Here is a 26,910-nt window from a genome sequence, read left to right as displayed (position 1 = left end):
TTAAGGAGACGTTCGTAGGAACTTGTTCGAGAACAAGAACAGTCCACCAACTGGAAGACTAACAGTGAGTTGGTTGAGTAGCATGGGCCATTCACAGAAGCTTTGATGAAGACGCCAAAGTCCGGCACCAAGAAAGACTTGCAATGATCTGGTCGAAGGCGGAAGTTTGACAGCAGATGAGGGCAGAGGCTCAGTCAGAAACCCAGCTGGGTCAGAACTATATACTTGACTAGAGTTGAAAAATGCTGTAACGAGTAGAGAAACCACCAAGAACTGGCAACAAGAAAGTGGTGATGGAGCTTGTAAGCAGAGGAACGTGGATGTGAAGAATGACCTTGATTAGACTTGATGACGATATGGCGTTACCAAAAAGACCCAAAAAATGAGTGAGAACCCAAATGGTCAAAACTCAGACCAGGACTTCTTTTTAGAAGATTAGAATTCAGTCTAGGTTAAAATAACACAGGTATTGCAGGTTTGAATTTTTAAACAGAAGTACCTTGGAGAGCAGCCAAGACTTGCAAACACAGCAAGCTCGCTAAGCTTTGTACTCTATATTATATATATTTTATTCCTTTTTTTTGTAGTTAATTTTACATGCCCCTTCAATTTGTAATCTATTCTATTTTATTATTTTTTCTCTTTTCTATTTTTTGTATTTTTCTTCAAGGGTTTTACTATTGTGCGTACGGGTACCTCCCGACCTTTTTTGGCGAGTAAATCGGCTTTTCCCATAACAAGCATTTCATTGCATTGTTGAGTGTGTTAATGCTGCATATGACAAATAAAGCTTCATTTATTCATCCATTCACCCCGTCAATGGTAAGAATAGTAAAACATGTTACATTATTTCTTATCAGACATTCACGTTAAATTTATGGTATTTTTACTTTAGCGTTGTGGAAATGACACAAGCATCTCACTTCTTCGTCTTTCCAGTTTTTACATTTTATCATTAGAACGTACTGAAACCACATAGAGTAAGACGTAAATGGGCTTTTAAAATGTGACTTCAAAAAAGAATATTTAATGTATTTAACTCCTATTTATTTAAAAAAAAATCTGCTTTGGTTCTTTTGTTTCACAAATTCCTGTGTAACCCCCCTCTGTATTGGGACTGCCAATTATTATGCAATTATAATATAATTATATGTGATGGCATGAGAAAAGAATATCAACCAGTCATGACTAAAATAATTGCTCTTTGAAAGAAAAAAATCAGTTCCCCAAATGTTATAATTTAAAGTAAAACCGGAGGTTCCAAGTGATGCAGTTCCCAAAACGGCCACATGATGGTGGGTTCTTAAGTTTTCCCAAAAGTCCAATTCATACCAGAAATAAACTGTTTCAAAACTTTGTTGATGTTTATTGCTTGTCAGTGTAATTCTATCAGTTTTGATTTTTGTTAAAGCAAAGGTTTGATCATATTCAGGATATTTTTAATTGGCAAATGACTGAATTCAACTTGCACGTTATTCTGTTCTGGCCAATAGCCCGGAACATTGTTAAGGTGGGCTTCAGTCCATCTGAAGCCAACGTACCGTCCCGGTTCAGAGTTTATTTTTGTCTTGTTCACAATAACGTGTGGTCTGCCCAGTGTTTAACATATCTATGGTTAAAATGCATTAATCCTTCCGTTCTGGAGCCGGTGTTTGACTTCGAAAATACAGTCGGGCAATCTCCGGCGCTGCGTCAAAGAGGTGGTGGCCCACCACAGGGACTTGTCTGACAAGTTCACTTGTGGTATGACCGGGAATTTATGAGATCTACAGAGATGGGGAACAGCCGTGCAGAGGGCGCATGAATCACTGAGTCCCAGTAAATTTGTCAAGTTTTTAAAAGACTTGGAGAGAGATCCCTGGTTGCATGGCGGGAGCTGACATTCAGCATATGTGCCTTATGCAACGCTGTGCTCTGAGCCACAGTAATGTGCATGACTCCTAGTTGCTATGGCAGTTAACATTCTCTGTTTCTCCTCTCTATCCTTTTAACATTTAAATACATTTATTTTGAGTCATTCCTTTTGTTGTATGTGTGTATGTGTACAGCACGGTAACATGCTTTCAAGTTCCATCCGTACATACACAACTAACCTTGACTGTCCTTCCTCATCATAGCTGCCGACTGATGGTGCCACAGTGGGGATGCTCCAAAGGACAGTGATGAATGTTACCCAAATATCACCCTCTCCATCATTCAGTGGGATATGCCATTGATTTATACCCACTGATCTATGGGGAATAGCGTCGCTTTCTAGTAGCTCAACACTTCCCTAGGGTGTTTCTATGAAGAAATAATTACTTGTAGCGGAACCTGAACGCGTCTCTTTTTTGAGTGGAAGCGCTAGAATTTTACATTTTGACAGCAGGCGTGAAGCATTACATTATTTTTTTTTTCTTTTTTGTTCCTTATTTAAGTGTTTGTCAAGGTTTTAGTCATTTGACTCATTGCTGTTGTTTTGTGTTGTGTGAATTAATAACTGCCAAAGTACCGCAAGAGAGGACTTTAATGACAGGACTGAGGTCGCTCGTTTATGTTACGTCCCATTGACCAGCTGACCCAAAGTTTTTTGGGTCAACGGATCAGTTTATTGTCAGACCATATTGTCAGTGTCTGGTTTCCCTTAACTTAAGGGGAATGTTAAAGGGAATGTAAAGTAAAAAGACAGTTTGAAAATGTCAAAGGATTAAGAGTCAATACAACAAAGCTGCTGATTTGTTAAAGCTCATTTTGTCAAAAAACAGTCATTATATTCCAGGTTCTGTAGGAAAACTACAGTGTTGAGAAAACCTTAATTTTATTTTCAAGGTAAAAGGAATAATCATAGTTTTTTAGTGAAATCTCGACCCATTGTGTATTTAAACAAGGATATATGTGCTTATATTCCTTAAATTTAGCCATGCTGTAAAGGAAATCCTTAAATGTCCTCTTCACACGATTTCACGAAACAAAAACTATGTTTGCTGACTCTTTATTCTCTACAAAATATCTGCTTTTTCACTAGATTTTGAGTAGGACCCATTCAAATGTGATCCATTTTTTCCTTAACTTTACCCTTAACTGATAAAGTGGAGGCTAAAAACCCGACACCAACTTCATCCTGGTCTGATTATGATAGAAACTGAAATAATGCAAGCCATGGATTTTATTCCTGTGTATTCGATACCAAGTCACCCCTAGACTGGATACCGGACCACGGCGCGGCGGTTGGAAACCTTTTATAGACCTCTAGTCCCAGGCTGCCCAGACCAGGTAGCTTGATCCACTATTCTGATTGGTTGCAGTCTTTGTTGGATCGGATAGTTCTGGATTCTGATCTATTGTAAATTATGTTGTTTTTTTCCCCACGTAGCCCAGTGCCAAGTGACTCACCGACCGCTTCCGGTCCACCGCCGGGCATTGGGGAACCCCTGATGTTGACTGCACTTGAAAGTGCTCTAAAGCTTTTATTTCGCTGCTATGTGAGTATTAAATCACGTTCCACACAGATTCTTTAGCCCCAGCTTAAGGTCAATGACATCGTGAGGCGTATTGACATGGATGAGACTAAGGATGACATCACCGAAGGCCGAGGTGCTTAATACACACTTGCTGCTGTTATAAAGTAATAATTGATTGGATTGCTGACGTTCATAAGGCCTTCAATTCAATGTTCCTACTATGAGCTCTACGTTTTAATGTGAATTTACTGAAGTGGAACGTCTTTTTCTGCGTGGAAGGCTCTGATGGGGGAGGGGAGAGCACCTCTAGGTTAAAGTTGGCATAATTACCAGCAAAGCAACATCAAAGTACACCCAGCCATATCTTTCCCCTCCAAACCTCTGTCTGCAGGAATAAAAAATAAACAAACACACCAAAAGCAGACGCATAATCTCTCGCATGCAGAAGCAATTCCGTTAGCGTCGTTTAATTTGTTTGTGAGGCCAATGGCACTGTTCTGTCGCGATGGTGGGATTAGTGGAAGTCATCATTTTTCTCACCATTTTCCCCAATTTATGGTCAAAACAAGGACTTCAAATCATCTGATCATTCGGTGGAGGTTTAAGACATTACAAACAAACAAAAAAAACCCTCCAAGGTTGTTTTCCAACATCATTCAACGATATTCAATCTGCAATTTAGAAATGATTCTATGGAACTAATTGGCTTCCAACATAATTAATCCCTATGAGACTAAATATGAAGAATTTCCACAGTTTGGTGTCTCCTACTGTATTTAACTGAAGAGTTTGACTAAAAATGTTTTTAAAAAAGCCCACAAAGAGACTTCCTGGTTTCCCAGAACACCTAATTATCGCTAGCTTCAACATTTTACGCCAAACATATACCAAACTATGACAGGTTTACTCCCAGGGGAGGGTAAAAGTTGATTCAAGGACACTTTAAAGATAAGTAACGACATTCAAAGCCTCAGTCACAACTAGTGAAATGATAATTTATCGGCATTGCGATATCAGCCTGTAGGGAAGACGGCGCAAACTGGGATACACGGCTACTTTAAATGTTTACACGCATGGCAGCTTCATAGCCAAAAGTACCGCTTGGTGAGTGACAGTGAAAGTGTTTATTGTACATTTTTCACTACAGACATGCTGTAAGCGACAGGTTGTAAGGGAATATTTAAACAAAAAAACACAACTGTACCGTATGCTAGGATGAAGTAGGATAGACGCAGGGGTGTCGTACACACATTTCAATTTTTTTCACACCCAACCCAAATCCTATGGACTGAGCAAGAGATCTGTAAGTGCTGTTTGCGTGACAAGTGTGTGCACCTTGCATGACTGTCAGAAATGACAAAACTATACAGTGAGGGCTTAGTTTGACTGGATATCCTTTAGGGGTACATTACAGGCATTTACATACAGTATCACCTACACACCCTGTGCATGCAGCATTTGCGCATGGTCAGTAAAGAGCCAGTATGGGCACCTTACTAATGACTGCAGCATCACACATTAAGTCCATTTAACTTACATCGTACTTATAAATACTTCTAAGTATAATGTGAGATCCACTTATTGCACAGTTTGATATCAGAATGAAGATTGATTTGCGATTTATTGTGCCGGCCTATGTGGGATAAACACTTATCACATGAACATTGGCACAGCTTACAGGATATGGGGCATTTGACAAAACGAAATATATGTACAACGTGCGTCTGATCTATTTCACCCTGACTTTACAGTTGCGTGTTGTCTCAGTGTTTGCTATGACCTGTCGTCCACACCGTGCCTACAATAAAAACAACAAAACAAACCTGCATAGACATTTTCACTCTACAGGCTAACCAAGCAGTCTGCAACCATGGTGTTTGATGCGGGACACCTGCGTGCCCTGTACCGGTTTTGACCTTTTTTCGCCCACCCATAAGGGGCAGTTGTGACTAAGGCTTAAAGGCCATGTCACACAGCCACTATGCACATTTAGCTTGGTCTCCACCGTCTCCGATTGCTTTATTCATACATTGAAAAAGGAATAAAAGTTTAGCCACAGAAGAAGTACGAATGAACCACACAAAGAACACGTAAATTAACGTAGAACATGAACAGGTGTGATTATGACACTTTTTATATGCAATTGGTTAGTGATTCATGTGTCAATTACGTAATTTCAATGTGATATGTGCTCCGTATGCCTGATATAAAAGTGATTCATCTGTGGTACATTTGTGAAAATTCCATTAGAAGTACGCAAAATGGTCATGGAAAGCCACAAGTTTGCGTGTGCATCTCGCAAAAATCCCGGACAAATGCATACGATTAACGTAATAATTGCTTATTAACTATATAATATACGTGTGAACTATGCCATTCACAACCGACTAAACATTTTGAACAGTTTAAAAATGAATTCACGTAAAGATCTGTTGGCCAAAACCCTCGACGGACATCTGCACACATCGACGAAAGACATTCGCAAGAAACACTGACGAATCATAAAGATCACACATGTATCACGAATTATCGAAATTTCATACGAGGAAAATGCGCAAAATGTATGTAGTGGCTGTGTGACTTTAAGATGCGGCCAGTTTAGCCTAAATTACAAAAGGGGTTTATTCAAATATACACCTAGTGTGTCAAAAGATTCATAACCCTTAACTATCGTTAAAGTAAAATATGTGTAACACAAGAGGCTTTCAGCTCTCATCTGTTTGCTCAGCTGTTCGACGGGACAAGATAAAAAATAAAAAATAAACAAAAAGATATAGCTATGCCTCTCTATGACCCTTTACAGGCCTGCACAACCCAAAACCCCCTGTACAGGTACACGGGACCAAACCTTTAGTTGAGATTACATATTTATCATGTGTATTGACCTTAATATATCAGAGTCAGAAATACTTTATTGATCCCACACGTGGGAAATTTGTTTGTTACCGTAGCAATTAAAAAAAAAATAATGGTAAGCATAAGAGAAAAAAATTGATTAGTATAAAAAAAATGTAACAATGTTGACAAAGAAGGTAGTATCATTTAAAAAGACTTTTTACATTCCAGTACAGTTACAGTACAGGTAACAGTACACGTAAGGATGTGAAGAAATGTGCAAAGAATTTGCAAAGGTCATCTGTTACGCTGTGAGTTATTGTAAAGTGTAATTGTGTTTGGTATGAAGTAGGGCTGCACGATATGAGGAAAACTTGCGATATTAGTCATTAATTTTGCGATCACGACATAACTTGCGGTACATGAACATATAGCAAAACAAGCACATACATAATTTCCTTTTCACTGCAACAGTTTAAAAATTAAATTCCAAACGACCCACATCTACATAGGAGACGAACATCTAACATAAAAGGGCTCCATCCGATTGGTCTACGATGTAAAGGAGTCCATTCGATTGGTCAAATGCATAAAGGGATTTGTTTGTTTCATTAAATACTTCAAGCTGCCATAAGATTGTTTTAGCATATTCAAGGTAACCATTTATTGCGATTTTCGCCGTCTTTTGCGATTTGCACATTGCACAGCTTGATATTGCGATGACGATAAATTTGCGATTTATTGTGCAGGCCTACAATGAAGAATGTGATGTATGCCTTTTTTTTGTTTAGAGTAAATGGACAGAGCCAGACTAGGGATTTTTTTTCACGTACAAAAATGTATGTATTCAAATTTAGCTTAAAATTGTAAAATATTCCTGGTAGTTTGTGTTCTCTGTATACAAAAATGTTTTTTTCTAACCTAACACACCACGTTCCTGGATCGTGCACAGTGACAGCTTTTTCAAATGAAAAGCCTGCATACCCTGTTTAGCAACAGCTTCCAACAAGCCTCCTTTTACGACCTCTAAGTGGAAAAAATAAAGAATAAAGCAAGGTGGGGGGAAAAAAGAAAAAAAAAAACACACACACTATCACTCCGAATTGGAACCACTGTCCACCTTCCTCGTGAGAATACAATGCCACATGCAAGCCTGTCTTTTCAAAATGTTGGGGATTGGCTTGACTGAAAGGGCCCTTTTACAGCTTCCTTTTTCTCTTTTTTTCCCCCTCCTGCTTTGCTTTCATCATGTGAAGGCTCCCATTCTTCATGGCGGCCTCTCACTATTCCAGACTTGGCTTCAGCCCTGCAGGGAGCTTAGTGGGTCCAGAAGTCATGCTGCTGAGTGACAAACAGTGCTTCTCTCCAGCTCCAACCACCAACAGGAAGAAAAGAATAGGGTGACTTAAGAATAGGGTGACTTAAAGATTGTGCTCAGGATTAATTGTGTTTTTTATTTTTTTCCCCCAGTTTAATTCATTATGTTGTGCATTTTGTTTAAAAGAAAAAAACGCCTGTGCTCTTTATGGCATTTCGAGTTTCTTTTAAAGATGGATTCGGATGAAATTTGTGTTTTTGGTGTTTTTTAACATGTTCTGGTGGTATTTTTCTTCTGATGGGGGACAGATATTAGGAAAATTAAGCTCAAAACTGCATTTCTGAGTATTTCTTTATTCCCCGCTCCTCCCCATTCCAACGCCTCCACTTGTAGATCTCTTCGTTTCCCATATCCGAACTGGAATCTGGCTCAAATCTCCACATCTGGATAGCTCCAATATTCCTAACCATTTTTGTTGATGTTGATGCCGGTAATGTTGGGTTGGGGGGTGTGAGGGGCTGTAAGCTAGCTGGAGAGCATGTAAACAGGACGTGCTGTAAGGTTGTAGCGAATATTTAAAAAAAGACACGACTGTACTGTACGTAAGGAGGAAGTAGGATGGACGGCTTTCACATTTCGGAATAAATCTGTGAAAAGCAAACGCCTGGAGCAAGATTCAAGTGATTTGCAACCATTTTACATTTAGTACCAACACTCTTCCAACAGTGAGTACATACGGTTCTTGAACGCACCTCAATCGCCCTGCGTGTTGTAAGCTTTAGATAAAACAAAGGCATTTAGGCTTTGTGGTGATCAGAAGTGGATTTATTGTGTATTTTGATCAAGCAAAGCGACAAAACGCTTAAAAAAAGGCTTAAAAAAAGAAGTCGTTATTCTTGAAACCATGTTAACAGGACATAGCCATGAAAAGCATACTTGAAGCCAAACTAGGGGCTTTGACATGGAGATGTTTGGATCAATACGCGCTCCAACACAAGGCATTTGTTTAAAATGATATGAATATACTACATATTGACATTTTGAATAGCAGTCTACACAAAGCGGAGCGGAGGTCAGTAAACAGTTACGTTGGACGCAGAGGAGGAACAGACAGAAGGAATCTAAAACCTATCGACAAACATAACCACATCAACATTTGTTGTCCTTACTTTTCTTGTCACCCCATCATCGGTGAAAAAGGGCCTATTTATTGTATCGATCGATACTTTTTTTTCCTCCATTTCATTGGCCAGCGTTTTTCCAAATTGCACACTTTGGGCGGTAAATGTTGAAGGGGAAAAAGAGAGGGGGCGGCCTACCTTGACATCGACGTGGGCCATCAGGACGGCAAAGTTGGTGAGGTGGGTGCAGGAGCAGGTGGTGTGCGTCCGGTTGGTGATCAGCAGCCGACAGTCCTGGGTGGACCAGTAACCCGTCATGGTTCGCTTCGAGTAACTCCAGAAGGAGCAGTTGGGGTTGAAGTTCTCCTCGGATTGCTGGTGGAGATGAACGACAAAAAAAAGGAAAGGAAAAATTAAGCTTTAGAAGCTTCAGACTTTTTTTCTTCTTTAACCTTTTGTACCAGAAAATGTAAACATCAAAGCAAATAACTTCAAAATGTTTGCAGATTCTTTTAATCATAAAGAAACTTTTTCACAACTTATGGTTTTTGACCTTTCTCATCACACACTCCACGGTCTTTCTTCTACTTTGTCGGGCTTGAAATGACAAACACACTCTTATCCCTTGTGCTATCTTAGATGACCCCACCCTTACATTGACGTGTTCTCCCTACCATGACAAAGATGGATAAAGGTGAAAAGATTTCATGTAATCCATGGATACCAGTGAAGATCACAAATCACTGAAGAAAAAAGGTTCAGCGCACTGTCCAGTGGGTCTAGATGACCCCACTCCCATGTTAAAGTGCCTAGGATAGCACAAGGGTTACATTTACCAAAAGTGTGTCCGTCATCAGTAAGTCACTACCAGCCCTGCGGCACGTCAAGTCCCCGCCAGAAGACCACTCTGGACACTAGAGTGTTTATGGAGCCCCGCGTGCCTCTGGTGGATCCAAACCCACCAAGGCAGCAGTGTTTTCATGTGGCACACGCTTCTCGAGCGCTGCCCACGGAGCCATCAGCGCTTTACAAATGCCATACTCCCACCATTGCGTGGTTTACAGCAGAGCATGAAAAACGATAGTCACTGCTTTCGGATTTTGTAATAAAAACGCTTCATCTGTAAATACTACAGGAGCTACTCACAGAGATTTGTGTACTCTTACTGTGTAGTTTTTGAATCATCAGTACATAAACAACTTTATGTACTAATAGTTCATAATAATATGTTTATTAAACAGTATTTTAGTCTCAAAATACTATCTATCTATCTATCTATCTATCTATCTATCTATCTATCTATCTATCTATCTATCTATCTATCTATCTATCTATCTATCTATCTATCTATCTATCTATCTATCTATCTATCTATCTATCTATCTATCTATCTATCTATCTATCTATCTATCTATCTATCTATCTATCTATCTATCTATAGATCTTTGAGACATTGTCGTCTCAAAAGTATCTCACATGCCAGGAAAGTGTGGGAACCCGTGCTTAAACACCAATAATGTCTCTGTGACACCTGAATCACACAGGCTTTTTGACATCCTGTAAATCTTCAACCGTTCACTCGATCCCCGTTCCTCAGCTGATTCCGACGTGGAGAAAAGCGAGATTTCCCAGGCGCAAAAACAACTTTCGCCACCTCTACACATATTTATCGTCCTTTTATGACGACATTCACACGTTTCCGCCCCACCACTTTTCTTTGAATTAATGCCCACCCTCTTAAACGATTGGTTGTTTTCCTGCTGATTGAGTTCAACCTTCACACATAAACCCTTTATGAAACATTCCAGGGTAGAAAAAGGACGACTCTTCGTCCTCATGAATGACTTTAATTGGTCCCTTAAACTGGAAGGCAAAGGAAATGAAACAATAACAGGACATAGTTCACCCGGAAGGCTAGCAGTCCAAAACCTTGCTAGGATTGGAGCCGAGCAATAGGAACCCATTTCTGAAGCGTTTCAGAGGATTATCCTATTGGCACAGCAGATTTCAATTTTTTCTATTAGTATTCATGTGATTTTAGGAATCAGTGTGTTGGGTATGTGGAGGGTGTTATTTATCATTTTGCTTTTGGTGCTTTTATTTTGTAAAGATCTTTGTGTTACCTATGTATGAAAAGGACTTTGTAAATAAAGTTGGGTTCATGCACTAAATGTTTGCTTTTCTTCAATTTTTTACAGTTTATTGTCTTGTCTAAAGAACATTTTGATCGGGAATTCTTAAGCAGGGGTCCCCGGCACAACTCCTCCAATTCAGACGATTCTTTTTCAATTTTTACTTTTAAACAATTAATCCCCATGTCGGACGAGGTCGGGCCAAAACTCATTTCTTTGCAAAAATTTTAGGCTAAAGTGAACATTACGATGTCTACCTACTTATTTGTTTGTAAGCAGAAAAACATACAAGTTGAAAACAAAGATGGATAAAAAGCACCACTGGTCATAGCGCCACCTACTGTTAGGTTCCCACAACAAAGTCAAATTTCTATATTTTCAATTGGACAATTCACAGAATTCAAATACTCTTCCTATTGTTTTTTGTAATAAGATTTTTTCACACATGGTATATTTGAATTGAGGGTTGCACAGTGGGGTAGTGGTTGGCACTCTCGCCCCGGTTCAAAACCCTGGATGGGACCATTGTGTGCGATTTTCCATCTACAGTCCAAAAACATGCTTCTTTGATTAATTGGTGCTTCTAAATTGTGCCTGCCCAAATGGAGTTAGGATAGGCTCCAGCAGCCCCATGACCCCAACCGAGAAAAAGTGGGTTAAGAATCGGAGGAATGGAGGAATTTGAATTGTTATTTAACATTTTAAACCAATATTTTACGACTATTTTGTCATTATTAATGGTTGCTCCTACAAATACTTTTCCTTTTAGATTAGGATCTTTCAATAAGCGAACTGCATCCAAAGCTGCAATCGCGCCATCTTTTAAAAAAGGCTTTCATTTTTTTTAACCCAAAGTCTTATGTTAATTTATACTGAAACCTTAAACACCAAAAAGAGCAGTTTGGTTCCATTTCTGACGGACCGAACCCAGCAAGAGCCGCTAAGTCTCACTTCACTATTTACAAAAAAACTTTATTTATGTTTCGGTGCCCATTGAGCTATTTAGATATGAAATGTAGATTTTTAACCAATTAGAATAATCAAAATTTAACAAAGTTTTATTTTTCAATGTACTGTAAACCAACTTTAACTTTGTTTACAGTCTAACAGACAAGTTCCTTTCAAAATCAGTTACTTTAATTAAAAATGCAAGAAGGTCAAACAAAACATTGTTTTATGAATATGACTTTGGTAAATCTTCATCGTTTTTCTTCTTTTACTATGATTTATTAGTATTTATGTGGACTTCTTTTATTATAATTTTTTAAATACAAAACAATCATAGAGAAATTGTATAAATCAAATATAATGAACCACTCTAAAAGTAAATAAGAACATTTATCATCATTTTACTTAGCTATCTGATATGTAAACCTAAATGACAAAACTTAAATAACTGTAAAAATAAATAAATAAATAAAAAACTAAAAACCAGCGATTTCAAGGAATAAAGGAGTCGAATGTGGCTCTGGACCGCTGGTTTAATGGAATAATCATGCTTTAGTTTAAAATCCTGTCAATATTATTGTACAAAATTTTACTAAACTATCTTTTCTAACCAAATATATACATATTGATTGACATGATCATAATAATAATAATAATAATGGATTGGATTTATCTGTGGTTTTCCAGACGCTCAAAGCACTTATAATGTGTATCCATTATTCATTCACTCCTCATTCATTCTTGGTGATGGTAGCTACGGTTGTAGCCACAGCTGCCCTGGGGCAGACTGACAGAGGCGTGGCTTCCAGTTCACGCCTACGTGCCCTCTGACCATCACCGGGATCATTCATGCACATTCACACACCAGTGGAGCCACACTGGAGGCAGGGACGGTGAAGTGTTTTGCCCAAGGACACAACGACAGGTGACTGGGGGGAGCGGGGATCGAACCACCAAACCTTCGATCATTAGACCACCTTAAAACTGCCCTGCCCGATCTGTGCACGATAGGAGAGTAAAAAGTGTTGCCGTCTTATGTCAGACCAACATGTGCTTCCAAAACGGCACATTCTTCTTCAGGACCGGTAAGTCAGAGCACTAAGTGCTCTCCTGTTGCCTCCTGACCTTTTCCTGACTTCAAATGTTGACATCCATAAGTTATCCTCCTTTTTGGCTTTTTGGCATCCCTTTTTCCCTTTTTCGCAGGTCCCTCCTACCCCTCATTTAACATCCCTACCAACAGCGGAAGGCGCTGTTTTTTTTATAGACTAAACAGGGATATTTTAATGCCAGCGGAGTGTGGAGGAAATAATAGAGTCAAGTGCGAGAAGTCACGACTCTAAGAAGCCTCTAGTGAGACTAAATATGACGGATGTTTGTTCTGGAGATCCAGCTGGTGCTCAGATTAATAAACGCTGGCGTGCGTCCTCGCCATCACCCCGTGAGCGTCGCCACTTTTTAACCAATTTATTCCTTCACACCTGTCTGGGAACAAGACATCTACATATTTACTTGCTTTTTACTGCTTTGATGTGACATTTGCGCTCTCGCGCTGCTCTTCTGGGACAAAGAAAAGCTTTGGAAAAAAAAGAATAAGTGCATCCTCCGTGTAAACAAATGGAATGGTTTTGGATATTAAAGCAAAAACAAACACACACGGACGGACAGTCGGAAAAAAAAAAAAAAGAGGAGTACCTGCAGATGTCTGATGGTAAAAACGACGGGGTCGGAGAGGTAGACTTTATTGGAGTCCTTGTTGATGGCCGCCGTGATAACCGGCGAGTTGACAATGACGGAGTAATTGGTAGCCAGGGCTTCGCTGCCCAGCTTCATGCTGGCGTTCTCCGTTGACAGGTAGTCCCCGATGTGTTTGTACAGGACGAATGCAATCCGAATCTCACCTGTAAAAAGACACAAATGACAGGTGCGGGTCAGATTGATCTGGTTTCGGGGGTGGGGGCAAAAATGGCAACAAAAAGGGATACCATTGGTAAAAAATGCCAAACATTATCTGCAAGAACCCCCCCCCCCCCCCCCCCCCCCGCCTTACTACTGCCTATCCGCACTTTGGACGACCGATAAGAAAGAAGCTGTGATTGACATCACTCCACCAGATGAAAAAGAAGTAATAATAATAATTTGTTAAATGAAACCAAGGGAAAAAAAACACAACTCTGAATGACGGATCAGCCTGAACACATCGGGACCTGGACTGTAAAGATGACATAAAGACATCAATCATGGATTGGACCGAACGCTACGGCTGAAGCTAAAATGTTTTATGCTAATCCAATTAGCATAAACGAAAAAAAAAAAGGGGGACCAAAGCAACTGGAACAACTTTTCCACTATATATTTGTATATCTACACACACATACCCAATGATATCTCGTGCAGCAATCGTTCTGTTATTCTTTCCTCAATAAGATAGCAAAATAAAAACCTGTTTGCAGAAGCGAAACACTTTGTACTTAGCTTTACTCCTAAAGTCCTAAAGTTCCTCATCTAAATAACTAAGCAAAAATTTCAAAAATGGAAAATAAAAAAGAAGAATTTTCAATAGTAATATAAAAGGAAAAAGATAAAACCTTAATCAAAGGAAGTACATGCCATGTGACTCATTCTTATCAATTTGGGTTCTACTTGGCAAAAAGGGTTAATAGCGTCAACTTATATAGCACTTTCCTGCCTTGGTTTATTCAATTCAATTTTATATATTCAGCCCCATATTACAACAACAGTCATCTCCCTGAGCTTCATAATAAATATGAAATCATAAAGAACATGAAGTCATAGATGTCAATAGGTAAATTCTAAACTTCACTAACTAAACTAACTAAGTTGACTGGGCATCTCTGCCCTTAGACCTTCCTTCTCTAAGGAAAAACTCATAAAAAAACAGACTAAAAAAAAAACCTCAGTTATGTCCACATGAAGGAGGGATACTCCCCCAGGACGGACAGGCGATGGACCAGGACTCATAGAGAAGAATAAGTTTATCTAACTCTACAACTACATGTTTAAATGGTCCAGCAGATGGGCTTCATCCAGATGGAGTTGGAGGACGCCTGGGGGCGCGAGACGGGCCAGAGGCCAAATTCCCCTTATGCTATCTTAGATGACCCCACCCTTCCATTGACGTGTTATCCCTACCATGAAAAAAGGTGGAAAGATTTCATGTAATCCATGGAAACCAGTGAAGATCACAAATCATTGAAGAAAAAAGGTTCAGAGTACTGTCTAGTGGGTCTACATGACCCAACTCCCAATGTTAAAGTGCTTAGGATAGCACAAGGGATACAGGAGCACGGACGTGCCGATCGTTAAGGTTTAGCCCATAGTGTTTTGCTACACTAGCGCATGTCCACTGCCTACAGCTGGATAAGGGGTGGTGCAAGTTGTTGAAGCGGTGCAAATCTCATGAATCTATTTCTTTCACGGCTCTACACCAATGCGTGAAAGACTTGGTGTCAAATTATTCCAGCTGGACACAAACCGCAGTTATAAATTTCTCTTTCACGATCAATTTTCAAACAGTTGACACTTGTGTGAATTAAAAGAGGCACCCCCTCATAGGTCACATCCGATTTTTGGGTCCCTGATTGGTTTCACATGGTTTAACTTTTCAAGAAATGTTCAGTGGCTGTTTTCAATGTAGAGCCCCATTACAGTCTTAAAAATGTGTGTAGCTACATGTAAACACAAGAGTTTCGGACACAGGAGGCTGAAATGCGCATTTTTAGGGTGTTTACAAAGACTTTGTATTGAAAGTGGTCACTTAAATGGCAATGTTAATGTACATTTATAAAGTCCACAGTTAGGTAAAATTCCAAAAAAACAAGAGTTGAAAGACCTTTAAAGGGGATAAGCTTAAAACAAACAAACATTGAATGTCTTACCGTTTCTTCCGTGCTGCTTCAGTGTGTTGGCGGACAGGTGGATGGAGCTGCCTTGTCCTCCGCTTTGAGGGAACTTCAGATCAGGCAAATTCCCGTCGGTACTCATCCGTGCAACCTCCAGTTCTGCACACAAACACGAGAAAACTTAAGCCACCGCAGCATTGAGGGATCCACACCGCAGTAGGAGCTGAATTTTGGGTTCTTAAACATTGTGTTGCCTGGAGGCAACACAATTACACCAACAGCCTCGGAACTCCACGTCTTATCAGATGTTTTGGTCGCTGTAGATAATTTTAATATCCTCATATGCTCAGCATTTCATGGCATCCAAAGTAGACCACCCGTACAAGTGAGGGGATTAACAACTAAAGCTGATAGGAGGCGTTGGCAAACTTCAAACGCACTCCCCCCCCCAACCGTGCCACAGATCCCAAGGAGAAATCCTTCGTTTTTTGCAGATGGTTCCATTAATCAGCATATCTCCAAAGATCATAAACAACAACACTTTTGTTGAGTCATGCATATTTGAAGAACCGCCTCGTTCACATCATCGCAGAGGGAGTTTGACTCCTCACCGGCAAACCTTTCCAACAGAACACGTGACGACTTCTTTTCTCTCTTAAAGCCTGGAAGAAAACTGATTCTTTTTTCGGGTCTGAAAATCGAAACGCAGGAGGAGAAGAAGAAAGAGCGTCATCTCAGAGAATCTATTTTCTCATTAAGCGCTGAGACAGCGTGAGACATGAGGAGAAGATGAAGAGCAGCTTCCACGGCAGCTGTTGTGTCTGAAGCGCGCTCCTGAATTTATGGTTCAAAGATTCCTGTGTCAGACTGCAGAGGAAAACGAGCTGATGATAGGGGCCGCGGTGAAATAAAGCGCTCATTCCATCAAAGTTATTATGGCGGGATACAATTCAATTTAATAAAGCAGTCCTGTCTCAAGTACCGGGGACCTGCTCGAAGTCTTTGCATTGCAGAATGTCAACTTCACTCCCAAAGAAAGTGAGGAGATTCATTGCCGGATAAAAATTCAGAGAACCCAAATACTGTAAATGTCAATTTCCTGTTTCAAAATCCCATAGACTTCCATCATTCTATTTGTCAGAGTAACTCTGATACTTTTATGAAAATATTCTTGCTAATCCTATTTTTTTTCTTTTTCATCATATATGTTCTTTATTGCAAGTTACTTAGGTTATAAACTAGCCAATCAGACACCTCGAAAAAACCATGGGATGTCTGCTGACCCCCACTTCCAACGGTGAAACCAAGTGACAGATTTTGTGTAGCCCGTTGAGATGACTATTGTTGTGATATTGTGCTGTATAAATAAAACTGAATTGAATTGAAGTGGTAGGGGTGTGCACTTCCAGTGAACTCACTCCTGATTGGCGGGTGTAGTTGCCATAGAAACGCCAACTTAGACCGATTAGGACCAATCACTGCTTGCTGATGACATGTGACTCTGACATAGTAGAGTCGATATTGCCACAAAAGGCCTACTAGGTTGTCTGGGTGTGTGGCTATTTTTCTGAAGAAGCACTGTACTTTGTCTTACTGTAATGCGTACATGTACATGTACATGTGCATGTGTGTGGATACATTTCTTTACGTTCCACATGGGACTTATCTGGCTAATGACCACTTTTGTGCCAATTTTGGACAGGTATAGGCCAGTGCTGGTGGCATTGTTGACCAAAAGGTTCTTTACCAACTTTACCATACTTTTTTTCTATGCTAAGAGTAATACCATATACTGCTTTAATAATACCGCCCTGTCTTGAAATGTTCATCCGATGTTGTTGTCCACATGTAGTGGCCATAAATATGGCAAAATACTGTATTTTAACCTCCGATGAACCCCGTTTACCCCTCACAACTCTGTGATAGTTGGTGTCCAACAAAATAATGCCAGAATGTTCAAGTAATTGTTTTGAAAAGATGCTGGGACTACCGTAGAAAAATATGCAGTACCATCCTCAAAACCAAACTAACAGTTACCGCATTTTTTGAAGTTGCAAATTTTTTGTGCAGTTTGGCCGGGGGGTGCAACTTCTATGTGATTTTCTTTTTTCTTTTTCAAAATAAATAGGCTCATATTTTCATTATCATCCCACGAAGACCCGCTAGAGGGCACTGTAGGTGTGTGTGTCAATATATACTACCGACTGCAATGCAGAAGAAGTGTTCAAGTAACAACAGTAAATAGAGCTACAGTATATATGTGACCAAACTAACAAACTATTGGCCCAACTATCAACAGTGGTTTTAAAGGATACAAACTTCACCTGTTTGGAACCAAAACTGCCTACCATAGTAGAAGAAGGGGCGGAACTAGAATATTTTATCTGGGAGGAGGGAAGGTCATTACAGATGAAATATGTATTTCTATATATTAATAATATTTTTGTTTCATTTCATTGAAAATATTTTGTTATTTTTGCAATGCTTAATGAAGCTCGTATAAGTGATTTCTGAATCTTTGTGCATAATAGTATTAGCTCTGACTCGAAAGTTGGAGGGGCAAGCTTTTTCCTATGGGGGGCCCCCCTTTACCCCCTTCAGCTCCGCCCCTGAGCAGAACTCTGAGGCCAACAGGCGAGCTAGTTCAAGGTGGGAACTCTCAGTTTGAAACACAAGTCACTCAAGGGTAAGCAACAGAAACTTCCTTTAACCCGATAAAGCGTTCAGCCTGTGATCTGATGACATCGTGACTTTGATAAAGGTTAGCGCAGACTAAAAAGCTGCAGCGAGGGCATATTTAATCCTCCCATTGTATCTGTTCTCACACCACTGTTTCCCATAGTTTCATTTAAAGACAGAGACAAAGAAAAAAGCTCCTCTATTGGTATTCTCTTGTGTTTTTGTAAAGGCCACTTTTTCTTTTTTTCTTTTTTTTTTGCCTTATAAATTCTTATTCAACTTAGCTAAGACAATACCCCAGATAGATCCCCATTCCCTGGATTCCACGCCCCCCTTTGGAATAAAGGCAACATTTTTCTTCCCACTTGCCTGTTCTCCTTTTTCCCTCATGTGGCTGTGTTATAAAAAAAAAAGAAGAAATTTTTTTTTAAAAAGAGCTTACCGAAGGCTTCGGGGAATTTCTTTGATGCCATAGGAGTTGTTGGACCCGAAGGCTATACCTTCAAAGCTGGTTTGAATAATGCGCTAATCGTCAGAAATCTGTTCATGAGATTATCACGCAGAGAGTCAGAGCAGGCTCTCATGCAGACAAAGCCCCCGAAGGAGCACGCGCAATGAAACGTGTAAACACAAACAAACAAACAGGAAACACAATGGCTGAGCAGAGATCTGCATCTCCAAAGAAAAAAGAAAATATCATCTTGAGCCCTAAAACTAGATGCTTCAGAGGCTCAAAAATCCAACACATCTGTGTTTATATTTGTATTTTGTGAGAGGACGGAACAAACCATCAGGCCAAAAAAGAAAAAAACTATGGAAATGATATAAAAAGTCAAGCAAAAGACAAAAAAAGGCCAAGTATATGTGTCACCAGTGCATAATTAAATAAACCGCCACTGTGTGCTACAAAATCTCCATTGAATCCAGCCGTTTTTTCCCTCCACTCCAAATGAGCTGCCGTCTTCTTAATACCCAAATGAATCATGTGCCAGATGCAATAAACCCCCCTTTTTTTTTATTAATTCTCCTTACGCTGGCTTCCTTATAAGCAAGTAGACCTATATTTTCAGGTTGCCATGGCAGCAGGAACATAGGGGGGAAAAAGTCTTACATTGAGAAAGAATGGTGATACACCATACCATCACTTTTTGTAATAATTTTATTAAGCCCTGTCAATTGGGAAAAATATTTACAGAGACATCCATCCATCCAACCATCCATCCATCATCTGTTTTGCAAAAAGAATAATATCAAAAATGAAAATTGGGTTTTTGCATGGGGGGTCCTGCAAAATGTAACCTCCAGGAAAACCCATTTTCCTCCGTGAGAAGTGCGGATGTCAACAGGAACACACCTTGGATTGACATCTGTGCGGTGAAACCAGCCAGCAAACACGACAGAAACACATTCAACAAAGAAACAGCAGAGTGTTTAAAATCAAACACCACAACCTTCAGATTTAATCTACGACTTTTTCAAAGTGTCATAATTAGCCACGGCTGCGTCTTCCGGATGAGTTAATAATCTGTTTATGCACAGCTTGGGTAGATAATTTGTTCTGAGCTGGTGTACACGGAAAAAACAAAGAAACCAAATAAATGCAATTTGATTTGCTGGGATGAGGAAAAAAAAAATGGTACTTTCATCTTGGAAATACAAATCCTGACATCAAGTCTTCCTTTACTGTAGGGAGTTTGAAATTGGCTTCCTTCATTGGAAAATCTGCGAAATGTGAGCAACAATAAACAAGGGACTACTGGAAAGATTTTGAGAAAGAAGACGATGCTTAACATGTATAACAGCTTAAAGACAAGCAAGTTTTCTTCTGACAGTTAATTTTTTTCCCGTCATTGTGGTCAACTGTTCTTTTTGAACCCCTGAGCACTTTTGCCGGGTGATCACCTCTGTGTCTTTTATATTTGTTTTTATGTTTCTCACTGTGTGCATGTTTTTATGCATGTTAAATGATTGTTTATTGTACATGTATATTTTCTATTAATGTATTTAATTGATGCTTTGAGGTTTTATAGGTAGACGATTTTAACACCTGTCCGGGGACTACAGATGAAAAATAGCCTTTGGGCTAATTCTGGTGCATTGCAGCCATGCGTTTAATGTCCACGGTCCCTGTAAGATAAATGAATAAAATAAAATAACATTTTCACCCGAGCAAAACTAATTACATGAATTTCAATGTGTCGCATGTCAAGGAGTCTGAGCCTTTACCAGGGAAGTCTCACATGACCCAGGAATGGGAGGACCAAAGACCAAGTTTCTAGCATCATTTTATTATTTTTTATGGTATTTTTTCATTCTCAAATTCTAATTTTCAGTAATTTTTGAGCATATTTTTAGGAATTTCCTATGCTTTTTTTCCATTTTGTTACACATACCACAGTTGAAAATAAAAGAAAAGGTTTTGATCTATTTTTTTATGACAAGTACGTATTGTTGGTTATATTATATCGGGTAAAAACGACCCGGCAAAAGTGATAATTGTAACTTTTTATAGTGAAAGTGTTGTAGGGCTGAGTGTACTGAGAGCAAAAACAACCCAAAGAAAAAAAGGTGGAGTAAAAGTTCCACTTACTGATATTCTCCGTGTTCTCCTGTACGATGTCTGTCTTGAGCAGGTTGTCAGCCAGGACGAAGGCGCCCTGTTCCACCGTGTCCAGCAGCGTGGTGGCGGCTCTTAGCTGGTCACTCGTGCTCAGCTCCCTCCACGCCGCCTGAGCTTGAGGCTGGAGCAGGTTGTTGACCGTCTCCACCATGGCCTGCAGAACGAATGGCAGAACTTAAGAGGCAATCGAGGAAAAACTCGGCGCCAAACGACAATGTGTGATGACACAAAAATGGCACAAAAAGCAAATACAAACAATAAGACGATGTTTTCAGGAGACCGTTTAAACTGCAGTTAGGTCGTTTGCCTTTGGGCACAAAAGCAGCAAGGCGTGAATCTGGAACGACGCTCAGTTTGCTGTTATCTTGATTTTTCTTTTTGTCTCCTCGTCTGCAGCAAAAGGAATCGTGTAAATGAATAGCAGCCAGTGTTTACATGTCGACCACAGGCCAATGCTTGCATGACTCCAGGCTAGAGTCTTTAATTGGTTTGACAAACAATCTACGTGAGCGGTTGGTCCCAACACAAATGCTCTCAGATAAATAAACAAACAAACAAACCAAAAAAATAGCAGTGATGTAAAAACGGGGGATCTGTAAAGCACTCATCTGGTTTCTCTTCAGTCCAAATACAACAATAAACGGAAGATAGGGCTTAACGGCAGCTACAGAGCAATGCAAGTGAAGAAAAGAAAAAAACAAGAACCTCCTCATGACAAGATAAAAAATGAACTGCCATTAAAGATTTAAAAATGCCAATAGCAAGAATTATGAATGGAATACTAAGCGGCAAATCAGAGCGTTTCCTTACTGGAGTCAACTCTCCAAAGAGGAAACTCTGCCCATGGTAAGAAAGAAATGTGCGAAAGCCATTATCGTACAGCAGGTGGTCAAGGATAATATCACTAGTAATTCCAACACAAATGTAAATGTAGATATCCGAGCTCTACCAGAGAGTTTCTTAGATCTACATGAGAAGAAAAGGATTGTAGGAAAGTGGCTTTTGAGTAAAATGTGAGTAAATCTTTTGCAAAACCAAAAAGTAAAATTTAAAACCCCTTTTGGATGGATATATCATGAAAGACTTTGGGGACATTTTCAATTGGCTGTGGGGGAGAGGGTGCAAATAGTGCTGAAAGTAGGTCAAAAATGGACACCTGATGTTTAACTCTTTAACAACGGAAATGTCGCCAGCAACACATGAACAAGACACGCTTTTTGACATAAGGTAACTGATTCTGACGCAGAGAAAAGCTGCTTTTCGTAATGCTGCATAGCCGCTTTTCTTTGCACCAGAATAGGTGGAATTTGTGATATAATATACCCAACAAAAAGTACTTGTCAGCTAGAATAGATTGGTTCTAGTATATACACCGCAAAGAACACCTAAATCAACATAAAAGCCAGAATTAGTATTATATGTGCACCATATGCGCAATATAAAAGTTATACATCAAAATCCATTAGACATGCGTGGAATGGTCATAGAAAGCCACAAATTTGCGTATGCATCTTGAAAAGAATCACAAATAATTGCGTAAGATTGTAAACTGCGTCGTTCTCAACGGACCAAAAATTTTGCTCAATGCAGCTCAAAACCGAATTCACATCGGCTGAAACCCTGGACGGACATCTGCACACCTCAACGAGTGACGAACACTTGTGAAGTACGTATATAACGCATGGATCATTAAAGAATGAATATTTATGTGGAAAATGTACAAAATGTACGTAGTGGCTGTGTGACACGGCCTTAAGATCAGTGCGCCAAAAGCCATGAGGGTTGATTGGAAAAGCACTAGACTGATATAGAAAAACTCATGACACCGCAGCGAGCTTTCCCAAGGTAACGTCAAACCACTAAAAACACAAGCACAAATAAAAAAATCAAAAGAACTTTGATGTCGGTATTCAGTATTAGATTCTGACATTCAGCTACAGGCAGAGGTTGATTCTCTCTCAATTAAAGAGCTTCATCTCTTCAGGCGTTGGTATGATCACCTCCTCCTTTTGTTCTGCACTTTCAGATTCCCCTCACTTCTTAGAACACCTCAGAAAGGGCTCTACAGTATAGGGATTGATGGACTCGCAGAGAGGCATGTCTAATTATTGCTTTTTTTCCCCTCCCTTTTGGCATGAAGAGACGATATTTAAAAGGGAATAAAGGTGTGAAGATAATCAATGACGAAGCTCAAGAGATGAAGTCAGAATGAGAAGGTTCGGGTAAAAGATGCAAAGGATTAACAAGGTAGTAAAGTCTGAGAAGACGGCAGATCAAGACATTCAGGCTGAATTAAGGTTGGCTTTGGTTCTTTGGGTGTTCTTACTGAACCCTAACAGGATATTTAACTATTAAGAACTCCCCATGTATGATTTTATAACAAAAACTAGTTCCCTTACAATTCTTTACTACCTTTACATTTTTTTCTCTAATCAATTGAAAGACGCACTCCAATAAAAATGTTGTTTTTGGTGTTTTCAGGGATTCAAGGATTCAAGGAGTATTTATTGCCATTTTCAGTGAACAGAGCAGTTTCACAGAATAGGAATTTGCTGCAGTGCTAATGTGCGACATAAAACACTTAAGAATAGAAAAAATTAACAAAAGTGAGAAAAAAACAAAAAATGACAATGTCAGAACAATAAATAGAAATAAATTGTGCAAACAGTACAAAATGAGGATTTTCAGCATCTTCTTGTGGCATTTTTCTGATGCTGGAGGACAAATAAAAAAGAAAACACACAAACAGTGCAAAACATTTCACTTTCACAATCAATCCTTCCAGACTCATTTAGCTGGGGATTTAAAAGCTTTAAAATCGTTGTGAATCAGGAAGTCGAAACAAATACAGTTTGAAAAGATCGTATTTGGAGCGTAAATCCATGTATGTTTTCATTTTCGTTGTCTAAGCAACAACGACAATGTTTGGTTGGCGGTGTGAGGGGCTGTAAGCTAGCGGGGAAGCATGTAAGGTGGGTGACGGGAAGTGGAGGTGGACTTGCTCCAACAATAGTCCCGCCCACAACTCAGAGGCAAATTTCTAATAAACTCCTGCCATTCTACAAAATCTATACAAGAAACTACAAAACAGGTTTAAAAACATTTAAGTGACTCGAAGCTCTGTACAATTTAAAATAAAATCAGACAATAAATCAATAAAAAGAGAGACACCCACTCCACCCTTTACCCACCCCCCTCCCTCCATTAACACACACAAGCAATGAATACTTGTAAAATTGAATTTTAAAGGAAACTTAAGTCTTGGCTCAGTATTATATTTTAAACAGTATTTTGGGAAACTATTCATACCAGGGGCCCGCTCGGCCACAGGAACATTGCCACAGTGCCCACCCAGACCAGGACATTCAACCTAATGTCCTAAACTTCAACATTGCTGTGGATTGACACCACCAAAAAGTTCTGGCACATTTTCTCTGTATCAGCGTGTCAAACTATTGATCCATTCTATTTTCCGAACAGAATCAACATAAATCTCATCTGATCAAGCGTATTGTAAGCACGGTTTATTGTAAAGGGAGCTTTGTAGCTTCAGAGAACAAGCTTTAGGTCGTGTTACCATAGAAACTGAGCAGTCCATTGGTGACAGAGAGAATTTACCACTTTTTTATGCAAACAACCCATTTTTTAGCGTCAGTGGTGGACTTTGTGTTGATGAGAAGTCAGAGAATGGGGGGGTTGGGGGTTGAGTTTATGTTTTTAGTCAAACCCTTAGAATACAGAGCAGAAATCTGCCATTAGGCTCCATGCTGTTGAAACATCTGCTCTGATGGAGCACCTCTTTGATGTGACTTACTATTTTTCTTATCAAGATGACAGTACGGAAACTGCACTAGTTAGAGCCTTTAATGACTTGTTGTTGGCCTCAGAAAAGGGACTACTTTCTATCCTGGTCCTGTTAGACCTCAGTGCAGCCTTTCACACTATGGACCACAGTATTTATTTCCAAAGATTAAAGCGTGACATAGGGATCAGAGGATCTGCCCTCCAGTGGTTTGAATCCTACTTATCCGATAGGTGCCAGTTTGTTAATAGTAAGTGGGCAGTCCTCTCATTGCACTCGAGTTAGCTACAAAGTCCCACAGGGCTCAGTTTTAGGACCCATCCTGTTTTATACGCTGTCCTTAGGAAACATAATCAGGAAACACAGCATTAGTTTTCACTGTTATGCAGATGATACGCAATTGTATTTATCTATTTATATAGACAATTAATTACCTCCTCTTGAACCCAGAAAAAACTGAGGTCATTATACTAGGTTCTAAAAACCTCAGAGTTGCTCTGTCTGCTCAGATAGTCTCCCTGGATGGTGTAAGTATAGCCTCCCATTCCACAGTTAGAAACCTAGTGGTTCTATTTGACCAAGATTTATCATTTCATGCTCACATATCTCAGGCGTGGAAAACTGCATTTTTTCACCTGCGGAATATAGCTAAGATCAGAAATATACTTTCCAAAAGTTATGCCGAAAAACTCATCCATGCGTTTGTTACGTCTAAAGTGGATTACTATAATTCTTTGTAAGAAGCGTGTCCTAAGAGTTCCTGCTACATTCCTTGTTCAGAATGTAGCAGCTAGATTGTTAGCAGGAGGTAGCAGAAGAGATCACATCACTCCTGTGTTGGTTTCACTTCCGTGGCTCCCAGTTGAATCTAGGGTTAAGTTCAAAATCCTCCTGCTAACCTATAAGGCCTTACATGGTATGGCCCCATCCTATAGTAAAGACCTCATAGTGCCTTACCACCCAAACAGAACACTTTACTCACAAAATGCAGGACTGCTTGTGGTTCCTAGAATTAGTAAAAATACAGTTGGAGGTAGAGCGTTTAGTCATCAAGCCCCTGTTTTATGGAATAAGCACCCAGCTTGTGTAAGAGAGGCCGACACAGTTTCTACATTCAAAGGTAGACTGAAAACATTCCTCTTTGGACAGGCTTATTGTCAGACTAGTTAGTATTCAGAGATTATTTACCTTACTGTTAATTTGTTTAAATTATACTTAACAATAACAATAAAGTTGTTAGTAGGTTGTTAAAAGTTTTAAGTTGGGGAAACTATGGTGCACTGGGGTTCTGTCCTCTATTCTTGTCTACTTCTACTCTCCTTCTCTCTTATTTTCTTATCAATAAATTGTCTTTTTTCAAACTTTTGTCATATACAGGGTGCACTGAACTTATAGGCACAATTAAAGAGACAAAAGAGTCAGTGATAAGTCCATCAGTTGGTCAGACTTTACTAACTTGTTTGTAACATGCTACACATTAGCATTTTCACAACCTAGCATGAAAAAAAAACGACTGATACCTTGAAAACAAATGTTACGGTGACTATGCTAACTCCCACTCTTCTTGGTAACAAGTAAAAAAAGGCGGACACCTCATTGGCATGTTAACAATTACACCCAACCTTGTTTTCAATTCTTAAAAATTAGGCTTTTACCGCTATAACAACCCATGCTAACTCCACGATAACTCCCACCCTTCTTAGTAACGCGTAAAAAAAAGGTAGACCGCGCTACGCGTTGGCGTGGTTAACAATAACACCCAACCTTCTTTGCAACTCTTAAAAAAACAGACTTGTACCCCTAAAACAAACAATGCTAACTCCCAACCCTGCTAGCAAAACGTAAATAAATGCTCGATGCCACTACCCGCTACCTGCACTAGCATGCTCAACATATAAAAAAAAACATACGGACATTTCAACATTACACTATGTTGAAAATACACTACGCATATCTCTCAAAAAATCCCTTCGACATCAGTAAGAACAAGCAGATTTACACCACATACAAGACACTATGGATTATAAGGCGCGCTGTCTTTTTTTGGGGAAAGAAAAGTAATTCTTTTGAAGGACTTTAGCATCAATAATCTTTTTTTTTTTTTTTACAAGAACGGTGGTTTTCTTAACCTTTACTAGGTCTTACTACCTTT

General features: G+C 39.5%; 1 protein-coding gene across 22 annotated transcripts in view; it reads right to left on the bottom strand.

Annotated features, from left to right (window-relative positions):
* The window catches only part of LOC101165348 (adhesion G protein-coupled receptor L3), a 315,230-nt gene that overhangs the window by 46,513 nt on the left and 241,807 nt on the right, over positions 1-26,910 (bottom strand). For all 22 annotated transcript variants that reach the window (XM_023948942.2, XM_078936168.1, XM_078936171.1 and 19 more), the window contains 4 exons: positions 20,927-21,110; positions 15,694-15,816; positions 13,490-13,695; positions 8,913-9,089 (listed from right to left, as the gene is read on the bottom strand). In XM_023948942.2, the coding sequence (XP_023804710.1) occupies positions 8,913-9,089; positions 13,490-13,695; positions 15,694-15,816; positions 20,927-21,110 (690 nt within the window). The remainder of the gene's footprint in view (positions 1-8,912; positions 9,090-13,489; positions 13,696-15,693; positions 15,817-20,926; positions 21,111-26,910) is intronic.

This window comes from Oryzias latipes, chromosome 18 (assembly GCF_053564925.1).
Source record: "Oryzias latipes strain Hd-rR chromosome 18, Olatipes_Hd-rR_3.1".
Classification (NCBI taxonomy): Eukaryota; Metazoa; Chordata; class Actinopteri; order Beloniformes; family Adrianichthyidae; genus Oryzias; species Oryzias latipes.
The sequence above is the reverse complement of the archived record's forward strand: the minus strand, read 5'-3'. Positions and strand labels throughout refer to the sequence as shown.